The sequence below is a fragment of the Crotalus tigris genome, unplaced genomic scaffold (assembly GCF_016545835.1).
Source record: "Crotalus tigris isolate CLP2741 ecotype Arizona unplaced genomic scaffold, ASM1654583v1 scf7180000018914.237226, whole genome shotgun sequence".
In the NCBI taxonomy this organism is placed as follows: Eukaryota; Metazoa; Chordata; class Lepidosauria; order Squamata; family Viperidae; genus Crotalus; species Crotalus tigris.
This window is the reverse complement of record NW_024097269.1, coordinates 199,670-220,246: the sequence shown is the minus strand read 5'-3', so window position 1 is coordinate 220,246 and position 20,577 is coordinate 199,670. Positions and strand designations below refer to the sequence as shown.

The following is a 20,577-nucleotide window of genomic DNA, read 5'->3' as shown; positions in this document are numbered from 1 at the left end:
AGTGGCCTAGTGCTTTTCCCTACTTTTTTCAATTTAAGCCTAAATTTTGCAACGAGAAGCTCATGATCTGAGCCACAGTCAGCTCCTGGTCTTGTTTTTACTGACTGTATAGAGCTTCTCCATCTTTGGCTGCAGAGCACATAGTCAATCTGATTTCTATGTTGACCGTCTGGTGATGTCCATGTGTAGAGCCGTCTCTTGGGTTGTTGGAAAAGAGTGTTTGTTATGACCATCGTATTCTCTTGACAAAATTCTATTAGCCTGTGCCCTGCTTCATTTTGTACTCCAAGGCCAAACTTGCCTGTTATTCCGGTTATCTTTTGGCTTCCTACCTTAGCATTCCAATCCCCCATGATGATAAGGACATCATTTTTTGGTGTTAATTCTATAAGGTGCTGTAGGGCTTCATAGAACCGGTCAATTTCATCCTCTTCAGCACCAGTGGTTGGGGCATAGATTTGGACTATTGTGATATTGAATGGTTTGCCTTGGATTCGAATTGAGATCATTCTGTCATTTTGGGGATTGTATCCCAGTATTGCTTTTCCTATTCTTTTATTGACTATGAAGGCTACTCCATTTCTTCTGAGGGATTCTTGCCCACAGTAGTATACCTGATGGTCATCTGAGTTAAATTCACCCATTCCTGTCCATTTTAGTTCGCTGATTCCTAAGATGTCGATGTTCAGTCTTGTCATCTCTTGTTTGACTACGTCTAGCTTGCCTTGATTCATGGATCTTACATTCCAGGTTCCTATGGAGAAAAAATCTTTACAGCATCGGACTTTCCTTTCACCACCAGATATATCCACAGCTGAGCGTCCTTTCGGCTTTGGCCCAGTCGCTTCATTCTTTCTGGTGCTACTAGTACTAGCCCTCTGCTCTTCCCCAGTAGCATATTGGACACCTTCTGACCTGAGGGGCTCATCTTCCAGCGTCATATCTTTTTGCCTTTTAGTACTGTCCATGGGGTTTTCATGGCAAAGATACTGGAGTGGTTTGCCATTTCCTTCTCCAGTGGATCACATTTTGTCAGAACTCTCTGCTATAACCTGTCCATCTTGGGTGGCCCTGCACGGCATAGCTTATAGCTTCATTGAGTTACGCAAGCCCCTTCGCCAGGACAAGGCAGTAATCCATAAAGGGGATAATGTTCCTACATGACAGCTATTTAACTTTTGATACGCTATCAAAATAATTATCCAAACCCAATTTCTCTGCATTTCCTTGAGATCTGCATTTGTTAAAAGAGAAAAGCCTCAATCCTGAACATTTTATTCTTTCCATCCAAAATTTTGCAATAAGCCTGTGAAATAATAGTAGTTACACGATTTTATTCTGCTAATAACATTAACGCGTATGTTCTTCTTAACAAGGCTACTTCAAAGCCTAGTAAAAAAGTATTTAACTAAAGCCAACCCATTGCTTAACACTGACGTGGGCCATTCTAAGCGGCTACGGCTCACCCGCCCTCTGACTATTCCTGTTCCTCACAGTCAGACCAATCCAGCAGTGAGAAGTGTCTTCACCCCGTCGGACTAACCGAATCCCGTACCTCCCAGCCCTCATTTTCTTTATCCGCTTTTCTTTTGCTCCACCCCAAAATTTGTTTGCCTTTCCAAACAAGTGGTAAGTCGTGATTGGTAGTTTCCAGGATAGCCAATCCGTGAGGGGCACCTCAGAGGGGTTTTGTAGTTTTAAAAAAAGCCGCACATACAGTGACACACTTCACTGGGCTTTCTTTTGTGTGTACCACCACACCTTCTTCTTGCAAAAAGACAAGATTCGCCGTAGGGAATGCAGGCGCGGGGACGTTCCACTTTCTGAAATTGGTCCTCTCCCCCCTCCCGCTGAAAGGGAACACAACTTTCATTCCTTTCATCATACGTCGCTCTTGGATTGGTTGACTATTGAGGAGTCTCACTGCTTTGCTAGCCAATCAGGACGCACCGCTTCCTGTAAATTCGCCTTCTGGGAAGAAGAGGCTTTCTTTTCTTAAGGGAAGAGCGTGGAGGAGGCGTGTTGCCGAGAAGAATTGGACGCGAAAGAGGACTGGTGCTGCAATGAACATCAGAAGAGTGTGCCTGCTAACGCTTATCCTAGTACTGACGCAGCTTGCTGTATTAGCCAGATGCCAAGAGGAGGAGGAACAGGGAGGTAAGAGTTTATGTCGAGAAAAAAAACCCTTTCTTTAGGCTGAGAATCATTTGGTTGACTTATTCCATCTTCCTGGAAGTAAGAAAAATCTGCAGGTAACTCTTTCTCCTTCAGTACAAGCGAAAGGCCTTTTGGATTGGGTAAGTGCTAGTGGACAAACGAGAGATCATAAAGCAGAAGAGACAAAGAGGTGTGGAAGAGACCCGAATGCCAGGCGGGCTTCTCGAGTTGATGGTATTTAACATCCATGTGTTTGTTGAAGTCGCCGACATATTTTGCTTCTCCACGTATATTTGTTTAGTTTTCATGCTGCTTTTAGATGCCTATATTGGGCACAATTGGCAAAAAAAAGGATCATACATTAGTATAAATGACCAGGGTAAGCTCTACTATAAATTTGGAAAATCCTGCTTTCAAAACTGGGGAGAAGGCACATCATTTGTTTTACCAATTATAAGTAAATGGAATGTCCATGTTCAAGAGGAGTGTTTCCCTTAATATTGGGCAACAGAAGGGCAAAACTGATCATATTGTTGGGATATAGGAAGAATTAAACTATTGTCAGGACCAATGTTGAATTTTTAAAGTGACTTAAGAATTTTGGAATCATCTTGTTAAAGTACACATAGCTAATGCAATATTTCATCCTTTTCTTGCCTCCTAACTTTTTAGAATTTGCACATGAAAACTTATTTTTTTTCATGAAAAGATCTCAAGTTCAGTCACTGATATCCACAAGCAGGAAAAGCAGTTATAAAGGATGCCAGATAGTCATTACTAAGTGATGATTCTCCTGTGTTTGTATGAATGTAGAAAAAGGAAACAAGGACAGAATGCACATCTGCATGCCTAACTGCCTCAGTTCTTGTAGGCTATGAAAACAAAGTTTTCTGCTGCACAATAAGCATGTTTATGCTAGAATGTGCCAATTATTTATTGTGGCATACAAATTAGATCTTTTGGGATAGTATGTTTGTTTTCTTTAAATTATGTTTATTTAACCATATGTAATTAAATCTGCCTAACTCTATAATTAGTTTACTCTACACAGGCAAATTGTAATCAGAGATAGAATTTGTATTGATTTAAAGTAGTAAACATTTCTTTTTCCCCTAATTCATTTCAACTATGTTTAATTTCACCTGTTGAAGGAGGCAGAATGAATCTTTTTATTGTAATTTATGAAGTATCATTTAAAAACTTCTGAAAAACATGCTGCTGTGTAAGTATCTGTCAAGATAGCTTATGGCTACTGTAGACTGGAGTTTTTTCCTTTCACATATTAATGATAAATTGGTTTTAGAAATGTGGCATATGATTTTGAATTTTGAAGAAATGGTTTTAAGCCTGAAATGGGCTGTTTGAATTATTTTGGAAGGATTTAAAATTAGTTTAAACTCTGTTGATCTCGTAATTCTTCCAGAATGGCTGAATACTTTGTTTTACAACCTTGAATTTAAGAATCTTTGGAAAATTTGTTCAGATGGCATTATCTGAAGACATATTTGTTAATATAGTATTTCATCAATAATTTTGCCTTCCTAATGTGTTGATCTATAGTTTCTGAAGAAGTCCCAACTATTAATATTATTTGTGGAAGTTATAGGTTAAAACATGTAAAATGACAGATCCCTACTTTAGATCAACAGTTTTGATGTGCAGTTTGTTGCATGGTGATTGATTTCATAATTTCCTCCAAAACACTTATATTTTGCACTTATTTCTTACAAGATCATGTAAAAATGCGTAATTTGCCAGATGCTAGATGAAATTAAGGCTTTCCAAATCCTTAATAAGTTTTAAGGTGGCAATAGTAGGGAAATACTGAGTTTCTTCAGCATTAGGGATTCAAAAGCTGTAAAGAATACCACTATATAATTGAGGTTTTGAAGGAGAAGCATGGTTAAGAAAAAGATAGTGGGATATTTGTTTGCATAGTCTCTTTTAGTCCATTCCATTCTAAACATCTGGGTATTGCTGAAATAGGTTTGTAGCAGTGCATTTCATGTACATTGTAATGCAGAACTTATAGATATGAGAAATTTTTATTCTTTTAAATTAGATTCTGTTGTCAGTGAGGAAATTGATGATGATGAAGAAGACAATTCAGAAATAGAAGAAGAAAATGGTGTTTTACTGTTGAATGATGCAAACTTTGACAGTTTTGTTGAAGGCAAAGATACTGTACTTCTGGAGTTTTATGCTCCCTGGTAAGCATGATGCTTTTGCGTCTTTATTTTCATCTTTGAAACTTTTCCAGGTTTATTGGTAGTCCTTCACCTAAGACTATCGTTGCAATTGGAACTTCCCTTGATAAGTGACATAGTTGTTAAATGAGTTTCACCCAATTTTAAGACCTTGTTTTGCTATGATTAAGAAAATCACACCAGTTGTTAAGTGAATCACATATTTATTAAGCAAATCTGGCTTCCCCATTGATTTTGCTTGTTGGAAGCCACCTGAGATGGTTAATGATGATCACTATGACCCTAGAATGCTGCAACAATCAAAAATACATTCTAGTTGCCAAGTACCTGAATTGTCCCCAGGGATGCTGCAATAAAAAGTGTAAGAACCGATCACAAATGACTAGTTCCAGCACCAGCATAACTTTAGTCATTAAACAAATGGTACTTAAGTGAATACCTATGTTGCTATTTAAAATACCCTGGCCTACATGTGGATGGGTGAGAGTCAGTAAGCCTCTGGGTACATATCAGAGGATGAACTTTGGTGTTTAAAATCCAAAGTGGCTTGATTCTGAAATTTTTAGAGAACTGCTTTATTAAAATAGAAACAGTACATCTAGTCTATTCTTCTTTGAATTGTTATGAATTCCAGCTTAGGAGAGGTGAGTTAACTGGGGGTTCCTGTCCTATGAAAAAAAAATTCCCCAAAAGTCAGATTGATAACATGTTAGATTTTGGTTTTATATATTTATTGTCTGAGTCTAATGTATAAAATGTATAAAAATTATAAATAAATGCATAAAACTAACATATTTGGGTGAACAGTTTCATTTGTGTTGGGCCCACAACATTGAAGTCTACCAATGATCCTTATTTTTCTAATTATTTACTTCTAGCAGCCATCTCATTCTTTCCTATGTGATCAAGCAAGCTCCTGTCTCATTTACTCTCTCATTTTCTTTAGGTGTGGGCACTGTAAGCAGTTTGCTTCAGAATATGAAAAAATAGCCAAAACATTAAAAGAAAATGATCCACCTATTCCTGTTGCCAAAATAGATGCTACATCAGCCTCTACTTTGTCAAGTCAATTTGATGTTAGTGGTTACCCAACTATCAAAATTCTGAAGAAAGGACAACCAGTGGATTATGATGGTTCAAGAACAGAAACTGGTAGGTAGTAACATATTAGACACAAGGTACAATTTATTCCAAATGCACAAAATTTCCTTGATGATTAAAAGACTAATGAAGGCAAAAATAAAAAATAAAACTTTATAAAAAAAAAAAGACTAATGAAGGCAGTGTGTTATTTTATTTGTTATAGGGGTAGATTTGCTAGAACAGTGGTTCTCAACCTGTGGGTCAGGACCCCATTTGGGGTCAAACGACCATTTCATGGGGGTCGCCAAACAAGGCTGTCCCCCATTTTTTCCCCCTTTTCTTTGGCCACGCCCCTGGCAACCAGTGATGTATAAGTGGTTGGGGGTCACCACAACATGGGGAACTGTATTATGGGGTCGCGGCATTAGAAAGGTTGAGAACCACTGTGCTAGAAGATGCACAAGAAACCTGAACATTTTTTCTGTGCTTCTGGGAATCATGAAAGACATAATTTTTAATTACTTATTGATTAATTTTACAAGCAATCTTGGGAAGAGTACTTTATTTTTTTGCATTCAATTATATTGTACTTTTGAAAATCTAGAATGAGATATTGGTTCAGGATAAGGATTTGCATACATTCTTTCTTACAGTGTTGTTTATATTAGAGCAGGATCTATGAGTCAGTTTTCCAACCGTCTCAAAAAGATGGCTGCAAAGATGATAATATCAATTATAAATGTCCAAATGATATTTACTATGGTTTGATTTCTGCTTGGTGAAAGCCAGTTCTCTCACATTTTGCCTGATTCAAAACTGATTGCATAAATAGATAAAGCTTCATAAATAGATAAAGTTTGATTTTTTATTGTCAGTTTCAACTTTGTTGAAGTATTTCATCAGGTAAAAATCTGACCTACTTAAAGTGACCTAGACTCTTCTATTCTGGAATAAGATATATTTCCAAATTGTTGTCTTTTTGTGATAATTTTGTGATAATTACACTTGTTAAACTGATACAATTTTTGCTAATTAAAAATAAAAATGAGTCTCTTCATATTGTGTTTTTAGAAATTGTGGCTAAAGTAAAAGAAATTTCACAACCTGAGTGGGTCCCTCCTCCTGAAGCTACATTGGTTTTAACAAAAGAGAACTTTGATGAAACAGTGAATGAAGCAGACATAATTCTGGTTGAATTCTATGCTCCATGGTAAGAAAAAGCAGAATATTTTACCTTACATACATTTTCCCCCTGCTTTGGCAGTACATCATAAGCCAGCACTATTGGAATATGGCACTTCTTTCCAAGTTTGCTCTCCATAGATACTGTTTTAATGGTCACATATTTCACAGTAAGTGGTTCATTGAAATTTTAAAATCCTTATATTGAAAAACTTAAAACAGCTAATATTTCAAGGCTATACAAGATTATCTGTTTTTATAGCTATCATAGACTGGATTTGAAAATTCAGAGTTATTTTAGTCAATTAGATGTTTATATGGTACATGTGTTTCAAATTTGAATTACTGTTTTAGAATTGACACCTGATTTGATTCTACTCTACTTAAGCTATATCATATTTACTATATGATTCAGATATGGAGTCCTTGGTATTACCTAGTCAGGTAATAAAACATCTGCAAGCAAACAACCAAATTCAGAAAACACGAAGGACTCCATTCAACCCTGATTACACATATTTTCTTCTATTGGTTCAAATATCTCACATTTCTCCCTGGAAACCATGCTATTATAATCTGAATTTTAGAATTGAAAAGCAGCCCATTGAGGACAAATTCATATTTTTCATATCAGCTGCACATCCACTTGAGCCTACATGAAGCTCTCTTAAATCTACTTATCCAAGGCAGTTAACTTATTGGGGGGGGGGGGAATCCCATGTAGCATTCATCCCTCAGTTCAGGAGTATAGCTTGTATAAATGTATGGTTACCTATTTTTCATCAGATACCATGTATAATATAAATATGCACTATTTCAATAGACGTTGCCTTCTTCAGGGCTGATGTGAAACAACATGGCAACAGATACCACTTCCATAAATACTGTGTATATTTACATCCACAACCAATTGCAAATTGCTGTGTAAATACGTTTAACACTATTATATCAAAATATATGTTTAAATAACTTTCACCTAAAAGAATAACAGTAACATTTTTCCTTTTAAAAACAGAGAAAACCTTATTTTCTCCAGCATGATGACTGAAGAATCCACCAATGGGTTATTTCAGTCCTCCTGCCCAATCAGTTGTTGTCACTCCCCCTCATTATCTGGGGTCCATCCAGTTTTCATCTTGGTCTTCGCCCATGAGGACGTGATTTCTTGACTCTCGTTGGAGCAGGTCTGATTGAATTATTTAGCTTATTGGTGGATTCTTAGAAAATAGCGGAGTTAGTGGACTTTAATTTCTTTTCTGAGTATTTCCTCTGTCTTTCTCTCCCCTCGGAGTTAGGATTGAACTTTTTCTAGGACGTGAGGGGTGATCTTCCCCTTCCCTGGAGGCAGCATTCTGCTGAATCATTTAACTTTAGAAGTGGGGAGAGTTAACCTTTCTAGGAGGGGGGTGGTGGTCTTCCCTTTCCCTGGAGGCAGCATTCTGCTGAATCATTTAACTTTAGAAGTGGGGAGAGGTTTAAATCCCTTGGCAGGGGCTTGCAAGGAGGTCACCAGTAACCTCCAGCAACACCCTGAGCAGTCGCCATTTTTAAAGCCTCGTGGCTTCTTCCTGACCGGGCTCAGTCAGGAATCCCCATAGCGGCCGCCATTTTGGATTTGCACAGCTTAAGAGTGCTTGTAGCCGCCGCAGAAGGGATCGGAGCCTTGCGGTGTGGAAGGATTTTTTTCACGCCTAACAGCTGTTAGGCGCGATTCTAAACAGCGTTCCCCGGACCATTAAAAAAAACCACCTCCAATAGCCCCACAGTCGTTCCTTTTGGGGGTTTGTTGAATTGTGACGGAGGGTTTCATCAGCTTCCCTACCCTCCCCCCCAACATCTATCTCCATTTTGTTTAAAAAAAAAAACCTAAAGCAGCCAATTGCATGTGTTTCACTTAGTGTACTAATCTTTATTGATTCCCTTCTTACACTGAGTCCTAGTTTCAGAAATCTAGACACCTGGGAGCACAAGTGTGGAATCAGCAGCAGTTCTCTTCAGGCCTGGTCGTTGTAGCGATTGTTCTGCCCCTCTGCATCTAGTGGCTGCTCCAGCATCCTGACCATCGCCACTATTGTAGGACACGTGTGATTCATCGCCTACCATTGTGGACGGAGGAGTGCTTCGGCGCTGAGCGTGAGTTCTGGTGGCCAGTGAGCAGAATCACGCCAATCCACGTGATCCCCTGCAGACCGAGTCAAACCAAAGGCAACTTTGGATTGTATTTCGATGAAAATAGCAGAACCAGCTGAGCCACGTCCCTTGGACACGGACATCACTCCCGCCCCAGCCAAGCCAGCACCCGAGCCACCTTTAGGTAAGGCCAAATCTAAATCTAAGCACAGCAGGAGGGTTGGCGTGGCAAGTGACAGACTGGCCGAATGCACACACAGTCCTGGAGAAGCAATTCTCCCAGGCCCAACGCTGTCTGCTGAGAAAGTTCTCTTACTATCGACCTCTACACTACCGGATACGGGAGCGCCTCATTCGTCTACATCCACAGCATGGTCGCAGGAGACGGTGTATCAGCAGGTTCCGACCCGGACCATTGATAAGTAGGTCCACCTTTATTTGGGTAGGACCTTAATTTGCCAGGTACGTCAACAGCTCCCGCTGCTGTCATGACACCGCCTGCTGCGGGGTTAAGGCTTCCGCTAGAGCAGTCCGTCTCCAACTAGCTCCAATTATGGGTAGCTCAGGCTGTGGGCCAAGCCATGGCATCAAAGGGCCAACATCAGGCGTCTCCCCCTCCGGGGCCTTCCTCTTCGTCTGCTCCAACAACCGCCAGGCGGCCTTTACTGGAACGGTCAGGTATGGTTTCCCCATCCCATTCTCCTGATTCTGATTCCGATGTTTCGGATTATGTGGGAGGCAAGGATGGTTGGTCGGATTGCAAGGAGCCTACCTTTGAATCCCAACCTATGGCAGAACTGTTCAATGCTTCGCTCTTTCCTGCCTTGTTGCACAGAGCATGCGAGGCAAGTAAATTTTCTTCCCATCTGGTCCAACCGATCTGCCCCCCTCTGATCAGGAGACTAATTCCTTGTTTGTTGTACCAATAGACACACACCTTCATATTCCCTGTCCCCAATTATTTCTCCAAAATGTTCAGGAACAGTGGGAGTCACCAGCTGCTCAGCCGTTTCAAGGGGCGACTGAGTGCAAAATAGTAGACATGTCTAATGCATTAGTAGACCTTTTAGAGGTCCCGAAGGTGGATGAATCTCTAGCACCTTTATATTCAACTGCCAGTCTCCCCGCGGATGTATCTTATGCCCTTAAGGCAGAGGATAAGAAATCTGACATGGCCTTACGCAAAGCGCACTTGGCATCTGCCTGGGCAGTCAAGGCAGCGACAGCAACTTCCTTCTTCGCAAGGATATCGATTACCTGGCTGCGTCAGTTGCAGGATAGAATTTCGCTGGAGGAGACTAGGGTTCATCAGGACTTAACTAAATTACTGGTTACATCCGAATACATGGCTGATGTTTCCCTGTATTCGGCCAAACATTCGGCCCGATCAGTGGCCTCCAGTGTAGTTGCTAGGAGATTTTTGTGGTTGAAAAACTGGAGAGCTGAAAGTAAGCACAAGTGTGGCATGTGGCCACAGCCCCCTTTAAGGGCAGCAAGCTGTTTGGGGAGGCCTTAACGCCTTATTTGGTCGAGAACAAACAAAAACAAAAGGTAATCATGTGGCAAAGAGGTCCACCAGACGGTATATTCCTTACAGTCACCGACAGTCCTTTCGGGCAGGGACAACAGCAGAGTCTGCGCAACCATACCAGGCACCTGCCCCTAAATCAGAGCGCCCCTTTGACAGGACATGTTATAGGGACAGAACTAGGTACCAGTTACAAGCCAAGCATTCATTTTGTGGCAGAGGAAGTCGCCCCTTCCGCCGAGGCAAATGACTCAGAGGAAGTTCTTCCCATTGGCGACAGACTAACTTACTTCATACGCCAGTGGGAAAGCACGACCTCCGATTCCTGGGTTCTGCAGACGATCAGAGAAGGTCTGTCCCTGGAATTCAAATCCATCCCATTAAATCACTTTGTATCCTGTCCAGCCATGAGAAACCCAGTAAAAAGGGGTCTCATGGAAGATGCCATCCAACATCTCATCTCCATCAGGGCAATAGAGGAGGTTCCCCCAAGTCAGGTGAAGCAAGGATACTACTCCATCCTGTTTGTGGTCCCAAAGTCTACAGGGGGATGGAGAATGATCCTCGATCTCAAGGGATTGAACCTCCACCTTCACTACAAGAGTTCAAAATGCAAACACTGCACTCTATCTTAGCCAGCATCAGGCGGGGGGATCTGTTGACCTCAATAGATCTGAAGGAGGCGTATTTACACATCCCTATCCTCCCAGATCATCGCAGATACCTGAGATTTTGTTATCTCAACTGCCACTTCCAGTACAGGGCTCTTACTTTCGGCCTTTCCTCAGCCTCCAGGGTCTTTACCAAAATCCTGGCAGTGTTGGTGGCTCACTTGAGACTGAACCCCGTACAGGTCCAGTGTTATCTGGACGACATACTGATCCAGTCCCAGTCAACCTCAGCCGCCCATTCGGACCTGGCCCTCACCATAAGGACCCTTCAGAACCACGGATTTCTGATAAATTTCAAGAAGAGCCAGATGAATCCCTCTACCCGCCTGCTTCATCTGGGAGCGGTAATAGACACTGAATCGTGTCACGTATACCTGTCAGAGGAGAGGCACAGGAGCATCAGGGATCTGGCTCGCAAGGTGTGCAGGGAAAGGGCTCTGGCATTGGCCACACTTTCTCAATTCCTAGGGAAACTGATATCATGTATAGCGATCATGCCGTGGTCCTGGGTACATACCCAGGATCTACAATGGTTCCTACTTCTGTACCAGAGACAGCGTACCAGTACATCCAACAGACTAGTTCGGATTCCTCATCAGGTACGTTTATCACTTGGCTGGTGGACTTCATCAGCCGTTCACAAGCGGACCCTGTTCAAGGAGCCCAGTCGGATCCTGGTGACTACGGATGCGAGCCTCTTTGGTTGGGGGGCTCATCTCCAATCCCAGATAGCTCAAGGTCAATGGTCGAAAACAGACCTCAAACACAATATAAACTGGTTAGAGCTCAGAGCAATACATCTAGCTCTCCAACAATTTCGCACAGCAGTCAAGGGTCAGCATGTACTGATTCGGACCGACAACGTGGCCGCAAAAGCCCACGTGAATCGGCAAGGGGGCACTCGGTCCAAATCTCTCATGATGGAGGCCCGAGCGTGTTGCTCTTGGGCAGAGAAACACCTACTCTCCATCAGAGCCGAGCACATCTCGGGGGAGGCAAATCGACAGGCAGACTTCCTCAGCAGATTGACAATAGATCATTCGGAGTGGATGTTACATCCAGATATCTTCAGGGAGATACCAGTCAAATTTGGCCATCTGATTGTGGACCTGTTTGCCTCCCCGGAGAATACTTAGCTGCCCAGGTTCCTCTCTCGGTTTCCCTCCCAGGGAGCAGAAGGGACGGATGCGCTTCGCAGCAGGTGGCCACAAGATCTCTTGTATGCCTTCCCCCCATTGCCGTTACTTCCTGCAGTAGTCAGGAAGATCTTGGAGGAGAGGGTGGAAGTGATCTTCATCGCCCCTTATTGGCCCAGGAGGCCATGGTTCGCAGATCTGGTGAGTCTTTCATTCTCAGCTCCGTGGAGGATTCCTGACACCCAAATATGGCTGATACAGGGGGGATCTTCAACATCCAGACCCCCAATGGCTTCAGTTGACCGCCTGGCACTTGAGCGCCGCACCCTAACCAGGGAATCTTACTTGGCAGACGTGATTGATATGATACAGGCGGCCAGGAGACCGGCAACGAACCATATCTATGATCACACGTGGAAGAATTTCTGTCATTGGTGCAACAAGAAGCACGTAAGTCTATCACAGGTGACAATTCCTAGGGTATTGGAATATTTAATGGAGGGTGTCAACAAGGGGTTGGCACCCAACACCTTACGCAGACAGCAGCTCTGTTCTCGATCCTGTCATGGGACTCCTCGGGTTCCTTATCAAGACACCCAGCCATCCGGGCCTTCCTTAAGGGGGTCACAAATACCAGACCGCCTGTAATTCATAGGTATCCCTCTTGGGATTTACCTCGAGTACTTCGGGCACTAACATTATCTCCCTTTGAACCACTCAAAATGTGCTCACTTCTATACTTGTCGCTCAAGGTCTCTTTTTTTGGTTGCCATTACCTCGGCCAGGCGCATTTCGGAGTTAGCTACCTTGTTGGTTAAGAAGGACCTTTGCACGTTTCATGAGGACAGGGTAATTCTCAGGTTAGACCCTTCATTCATCCCAAAAGTTAACATGATTTTCCATAGGGCGCAGGAGGTAATCCTTCCAAACTTCTGCCCTCATCTGTCACATGATTTGGAACAATGCTGGCATACTCTGGATGTAAGGAGAGCCTTACATTGTTATATCAAGCGAACAAAGCCCTTTCGCAAGTTGGAAGCCCTATGTCAAGCCCCACGGGGCTTGCCATTCGGCGGCGGGGGGAACGGAAAGAGTGACTCACCACCGCCGTCCCAAGCAGCCAGGCAGCCGAGCACCAAGCCACACACGCCCACCAAAACCAAGCCCCAACGTCCTACCTCCCTGCCGGCTACCGTAGGAGCCGCAGGAGCCAGCGCCAAATGCTCCGCCAGCCAGCTGAGCAGCGGGGACTGGCTGGCGGCCGAACGAACAGCACATGGACTTACCCTCTTGCCGACCACCGCAGGAGCCGGCACCGTACGCTCCGCCAGCCAGCTGGAGAGTGGAAACTGGCTCAGCAGGACCCAGCAACTCAGCGGAGGGGGAGAGCAGGAGGAGTTCTCCATTGAGGGCTGCACAGAACGGCCATACTCACCAGGGCTGGAGGAGCCAGGACGTGGGGCAGCGGCAGGCGGACATGCTGTGGCCGCCTGGGAAGAGGGATTGGGTCACAAGGGAGGCTTTATAAGGGTGATTAGGTGGATGTTGGTTTGTGGGTGGTTGGTGGGGTTTTGGGCGTGGTCTTATTATAAAGAGCACTGGGAGCAGGCCACTCCCAGTGCTGACTTTATTTGTTAGGCAGTGAATAAACTTTCTAACTTGCACTAAGTTCCTGCGTTCCTTGTTTCTTCATTCCGGATGACAAAGGACCTAGTTTGACACCTTATTTGTGTCCTTTCAACCTTCGTCAGTGGGACAAAAGGTATCAGCTTCCACCATAGGGAGGTGGATTAGGGCTTGCATTTCAAGTGCTTATGTCTCTATTGCCTTGCCAGTCCCTCATGTGATGGCACACTCTACTCGCAGTGCTGCCACGACCACAGCGTGGGCAACTCAGGCATCCATTGAGGACATTTGCAGGGTGGCAACATGGTCATCGCCATCACTGTTCGTTAGGCATTACCGTCTAGACAAATTTGCTTCAGCTGAGGCCGCTTTTGGTAGACATGTATTACAACAAGTAGTCACACCATCTGGGGACCTGGCCCCTAATGACTCCCACCCTTAGGGACTAGAAAAGCTTTGGTACATCCCATTGGTGGATTCTTCAGTCATTGTGCTGGAGAAGAAGTGTTGGCTTACCTGAACGCCTTTTCTCAGCATGATGATAAAGAATCCACACCTTCCCTTATTAGAGGTCAGTCAGGTCCAGGTGGGATATTGTTCGTTTAGATCTTTTATTACCTGCTGAGAGTCATCACGTCGGAATGTTGTCAATGGTTTCGTCCGTCGATGAAAACTGGATGGACCCCAGATAATGAGGGGGCGTGACAACTTGACAACTTGGTCTGATTGGGCAGGAGGACTGAAATAACCCATTGGTGGATTCTTCATCATCATGCTGAGAAAAGGCATTCAGGAAAGCCAACACTTCTTATCTTTCACCTAAAATGCTTTTTTCTTTTCATTGTGCTTAAAAAATTCACAAAAAGCTTTTGGGAATTTTTTTAACAGAATTTTTTTCTTTAATCTTTCTGCCTTTGTTCTGATACAGGTGTGGGCATTGCAAAAGATTAGCTCCAGAATATGAGAAAGCAGCTAAGGAGCTTAGCAAGCGTATTCCTCCAATCCCTCTAGCAAAAGTTGATGCTATTGCTGAAACAGAACTTGCAAAGAGATTTGATGTGTCTGGATACCCTTCTCTCAAGATCTTCCGCAAGGGCAAATCTTTTAACTATAGTGGGCCAAGAGAAAAGTATGGTATGGTAAACTTTGTTTTTCCAATTATAATATACTAAATGGATGCTTTTCTAGACCAGTGGTTCTCAACCTGTGGGTCGGGACCCCATTTGGGGTCGAACGACCATTTCACGGGGGTCGCCAAACAACGCAGTCCGCCATTTTTTTTCCCTTTTCCTTAGCTGTGCTACTCCCTTTTATTCTATTGGCTTTTGAAAGCCAATAGAATAGACTCTCTTGAATAGAGTCTAATTCTATTGGCTTTCAAAAGCCAATAGGAATTGTCTGCCCTGCTGAGCCCGCCAAAAGTCCCATTCTGCGAACGGTGCTGCACCAGTTGAGTAGTCCTCGACTTACGACCGGTTGGGGGTCGCGGCATTAAAAAGGTTGAGAACCACTGTTCTAGACAATAATAAGATACTATTTTTGTTTTCAGGGATTGTTGATTACATGATAGAACAGGCTGGCCCTCCATCCAAACAAATACAGGCCATTAAACAAGTACAAGAATTTATGAAAGATGGAGATGATGTTATTATTATTGGTGTTTTTAAGGAAAGCCAGGACCCAGCTTTTTATCTCTATCAGGATGCAGGTACATTTTTCTTTTATTATGAAGTTGCAAATATTGTTCAGTGTTAGCACATAGAAATTACTTTGTAAAGGTTTCTGTTAATGCAGAGTGATAGAAAAATATTCTTCAAACTGTAAATGCAAAAATTAAATAATACCATGCAGTTTTCATCTTTTGTAATTGCAGTGCCACATTAATTCTCATAGGACTGTGACTTCAACCTCCTGTTGCTGCTTTATTAAAATAGAGTGACATAATTTTCCTGTCTTTTTCAGTGGAAAACATAATACAATTATTTCTCAACTTATGACCACAATTGAGCCTAAAATTTCTGTTAAGTGAGACATTTGTTAAATGAATTTTGCCCCATTTTATGACCTTCCTTCTGTTGTTAAGAAAATCACTGCAGTTGATAAGTTAGTAACCCGATGGTTAAGCGAATCTGGCTTTCCCGTTGACTTTGCTTGTCAGAAGGTCACAAAAGGTGATCACATGATCTTGGGACACAACAAAAGTCATAAATACGAACCAATTGCCAAGCATCTGAATTTTGCAGTCCTCCTATTTGCCCACAACAGCAATCCTATGAGATGGGATAAGCTAAAAGAGGCCATCCAACTGGTTTTCAAGCCTAAAGTGGGACTGGAATTTGCAGTGTCCTGGTTTCTAGCTTAGTACCTTAACCATCAGATCAATTATCTTTAATTATTTTAAATTTTAATTAAATTTTATTTATTAATATTTTAATTAATAATTTTAATTATCCTAATTAAAACTTTGATGGTGTCATAAGGTGGAACTTCAGACCTCCAGTCGTCAATCTGATGTAGAACAAAAACTAAAACAGGATAAATATAGAAAAAGGTTTTATTATAATCTTTCTGGGTATTGTCAATCTTTTAATAAACCCTGGGAAAAAAACAATAATGTGAAAAATATTCAGATTTTTCAAACTCCAGGATCTCCTAATTTTTTTGCAGAATTTTTCCCTAATGCTTTGGATTTTCTCTTTCAGCTAACAGCTTGAGAGAAGATTACAAATTCTACCATACTTTTAGTAGTGAAATATCAAACTTTCTGAAAGTAGATCCTGGGAAACTGGTGATCATGCAGCCAGAAAAATTTCAATCAAAATATGAGGCGTCAGTACATATTTTGGATATAAAAGTGAGTAGCTATGACAAGTCCATATTAGAACCAGACCTGCCTTATTCCTTTCAGAATTTTTTTTTATACCCTGATTTGTGATTTGTTCTAAACTACTTTTTAGAACTATAGAAGTACTTCTTTTAGCTGATCCAGTCTGCAAATAACACAGGTTTGCTATTTCATGTTGGTCTTTCTTGTGTTTGAACTTGTGAAGCTGGATGCAAATATCTAATGGGATTTCATAACTGTAATCATAAATGTAAATGAAGTTGTACTCTGGTATGCGTGCATGCATATAAACATACTCAAAAGTTCACAAATCATGAAACCCAGAATATTTAATGTGGTCTGTACACATAAAATGTTTTGTGGCTTCTAATCCTCAATTTTGGCATGAATTTTAATTAAACTTAATATGTTTTCAGAAAAAGGTGAAAGCCTACTTATTTTCAGTAGCTTTTTTACACTTCTGACTGAGTTTAACTCTATATTTGTATGGGATGGGGTGTAATCTCTTTCCAGTTGCACTTTCTACAAAAAAAAAAGATTGTTAAAAGATTTATAGATAACAATAGATATTTTTAAAGGCTTAGTATTGTATAGCAATCCAGTGTCAAGGAAAGATTTCTATGGGTTGAAAGGAGGGAACTTTGGGGTTAATTATTTATTGAATTATTCTTTTCATTCAGCTTTTGTGAATGAATACATCTCAATAACCCACATAAAATATAAAGTTCTTCAGTTCTCTGTTAGGATTTGTGTATGAATATTCTCCATAATGAAGCCTCCTGTAAGCTTCATAACACAGTAATGAAGTAAGAATTTTTGTTGGTATAAACAGGAATCTACTGATGTTGCAGAAGTGAAAAACCATGTGGTGAAACATGCCCTGCCTCTTGTTGGTCATCGCAAGACTGCTAATGATGCTAAGAGATATGCTAAGAAGCCCTTAGTAGTTGTTTATTATATGGTAGACTTCAGCTTTGACTATCATGTTGGTAGGTATAACTATAAAATAATTTTCTTAAAGATCTAGTATAATATCATCTACTAACCTATAAATGATCTGTTTGGTAATTCCAGCTACTCAGTATTGGCGAAATAAAGTTTTAGAGGTGGCTAAGGACTTTCCGGAATACACTTTTGCAATTGCTGATGAAGAAAACTATTCTTCAGAAATAAAAGATTTGGGATTGATTGACAGTGGAGAAGATGTTAATGTTGCCATATTTGATGAAGCTGGTAAAAAATATGCCATGGAACCGGAAGAATTTGATTCTGATGTACTTAGAGAATTTGTTTTGTCATTCAAAAAAGGTAAATGGTCTTGGTTTTATGTATACAGTTGGGTACTTGCACACTAGAAGGTGCAGAGGAAACAAAGATGGGACAAAGGGTTCCAATCTTTGTTTTCCCTCCAGCTTCTGCGTGCCCAGGCTCAAAAGGAAGGCAAGAAGCTGCAAGAGGGGAAATGAAGGTACAACAAAGCTCTCCCAGGTTTATTTCCCTCACAGCTTCTGGAGTACCTGGGCTAGAAAGAAAGGCACTGTGGAATATCAGCAGACTTTTCTGTCGCTTGGCAATCTAGGCTGTGTTGCTAGATAGTGTTTGTAGGCTACTTTAAAAATGGACCTTATTTCCTGGAGCAGGCCACCTGGCCTAGGAAAAGGACCAGTTTGCTATTTTTCCCCAATGTAATCTGTGACATTTCCAGAAGGAGATAAAACTAAGTGAGTGATTGGTGGCGGTGGGTAGAGAGGACCGTGTGGAATAGATGAGTGGCAAAGCAGGCTGAATACCTGCTGGGATCCAGCAGGGCAGGATATGGGGAGAAATAGTTAGTGGAGACACACTGCAGTGGTCATAACTTTGAAACTTGATTGTAATAGCTATTGGGGAATTTTGTCATAATTTTGAATGATTGCTAAGCGTCTTGGTCATGAGTCAAGGCCTAACTGTTTGCTCTGATGATCAGGAAAAAGTGTTTTGTGTTTGATTTAAAGAACCAGTAAAAATTCTAGCATGGATTAGCTTATGTTGGGATTGTAATTTTGCAAGTGGGAATATCATGAGTGTGATGTTGGTATAACAATACTTCTCTATTTCCTTTGTAGGTAAACTAAAGCCCATTGTGAAATCCCAGCCAATACCAAAAAATAACAAAGGTCCAGTGAAGATTGTAGTTGGTAAAACTTTTGAATCTATAGTAATGGATCCAAATTCAGATGTTCTTATAGAGTTCTACGCTCCCTGGTGTGGGCATTGCAAGAACCTAGAGCCCATTTATATGGAATTGGGTAAAAAATACAAAAATCAGAAAAAAATAATAATTGCTAAAATGGATGCAACTGCTAATGATGTCACAAATGACAGTTATAAAATAGAAGGTTTCCCCACCATCTATTTTGCTCCCAGCAACAAGAAGAATAATCCAATTAAATTTGAAATTGGGAAAAAAGATTTGGAGAGCTTGAGTAAATTTGTTGAAGAACATGCCACCAAATTAAGCAGAACAAAAGATGAACTTTAAGTAGAATATTTTTCAGATTTAAGAAAAAGTCAGTTAAAATTATGGAAAAATTGGGAGCAGTGCAGCATCTGGAACAAAGTTGGTTTGACATGGCAAAACATTACAGTATGAGATTTTTGTATTATAAAGCAAATCTGAACACTGCACTTTTTGATGTGAAATTTTATTAGTTTAACAGTTTTGATCTAAGACAAACATTTTTTGTGACTCATGTTCTTAATACTTTTTTCTCTACATGAAAACAAAGTGTTAAACTTTCTCAAATCAATCAATGTTTGTTCTAATTCCATGTGATTTCTTAATGGAAAGAAGGTGATATGGACATAAAAGCACATGACCAAATACATAGCAATATATGAACTGATCTCTATGCTGGTCCTATACTTTCTATTTCTATGCAAAACAAATTTTAGATGGAAATAGTGTCTCTGCTTTATTTTAACAAATGATTACATACATTCATACTTCTTGTGAAATTTATTTTTAACAATTACCACAAGATAAAATCAATTCTAAAGTTACAAGATGCCTGTTCAGTTATTGCTTAATCACAGTAAAGTATCACTATATTACAACTTATCAGATGTTTGAATGAAACTTATATATTGCAGGCTATATCCAAAAGGAAACATTTAAAATATGGGAAACCAGTGCACATTCTCCTCAGTTGTATATTCATAGGCTAGTTTTTTCATCTTTATAAATCAACACTTTAGCTTCCTGTAAAAGACATTAATCTGGATATTTGTTGAATTTTGTTGTTAGAAATTAAAACCTATATTTTGTGATAAAAAGTTGTGTGCTGACACATTAAGTCACAGTAGCAACTACATTCTTGTAATCTTAACAGAACAGCAGAGTTGAAAGGGATGTTGGAGGTCTTTTAGTTCAACCCCTGTTCAAGCAGGAAATCCTATACCATTTCAGACAAATGGCTGTCCAGTCTCTTCTTAAAAGCCTCCAATGATGGAGCACTCATAAACTCTGAAGGCAAACCATTCCACTGGTTAATTGTTCTCGCTACTCATCTTTGTATAAAAAATAAGTAATCTGATGTATTTTTAGAAAAAATAAACAGGAAATACAAAGAACAAAATTAAATTTTAGTAAGCACTTTTGAAAATTAAATACATCAAAAACATTTCTAATATATAACTGCCTACTTGATAAATAATGTCGTCTGAAGTAGCATATTATGTACAGTGAGGGAAAAAGTTATTTGATCCTCTGCTGATTTTGTACATTTGCCCACTGACAAAGAAATGATCAGTCTATAATTTTAATGGTAGGTTTATTTTAACAGTGAGAGATAGAATAATGACAAAAAAATCCAGAAAAACATATTTCAAAAAAGTTATAAATTGATTTGCATTTTAATGAGTGAAATAAATATTTGCTCCCTTTGCAAAATATGATTTAGTATTTGGTGGCAAAACACTTGTTGCCAGTCAGGTTTGCACACATCTCAGGAGGGATTTTGTCCCACTCCTC

The 20,577-nt window shown here is 40.8% G+C and overlaps 1 protein-coding gene across 1 annotated transcript; it reads left to right on the top strand.

Moving 5' to 3' along the window:
• The first annotated feature begins 1,720 nt into the window (after nt 1–1,720).
• Nucleotides 1,721–19,665, top strand: PDIA4 (protein disulfide isomerase family A member 4). The gene is made up of 10 exons (XM_039357367.1): nt 1,721–2,157; nt 4,220–4,367; nt 5,311–5,516; nt 6,519–6,657; nt 14,649–14,854; nt 15,270–15,428; nt 16,423–16,574; nt 17,398–17,554; nt 17,640–17,873; nt 18,671–19,665. The coding sequence occupies exons 1-10, from the start codon at nt 2,064–2,066 to the stop codon at nt 19,084–19,086; spliced, it is 1,911 nt and encodes a 636-aa protein (XP_039213301.1). The 5' UTR covers nt 1,721–2,063; the 3' UTR covers nt 19,087–19,665.
• The last annotated feature ends 912 nt before the right edge of the window (nt 19,666–20,577 follow it).

Coding starts and splice junctions, on each gene's coding strand:
- PDIA4 (XM_039357367.1), top strand. CDS start 2,064: ATGAACATCAGAAGAGTGTGCCTGCTAACGCTTATCCTAGTACTGACG. Junction 4,368..5,310: donor CTGGAGTTTTATGCTCCCTG/GTAAGCATGATG, acceptor CATTTTCTTTAG/GTGTGGGCACTGTAAGCAGT. Junction 14,855..15,269: donor TGGGCCAAGAGAAAAGTATG/GTATGGTAAACT, acceptor TTTTGTTTTCAG/GGATTGTTGATTACATGATA.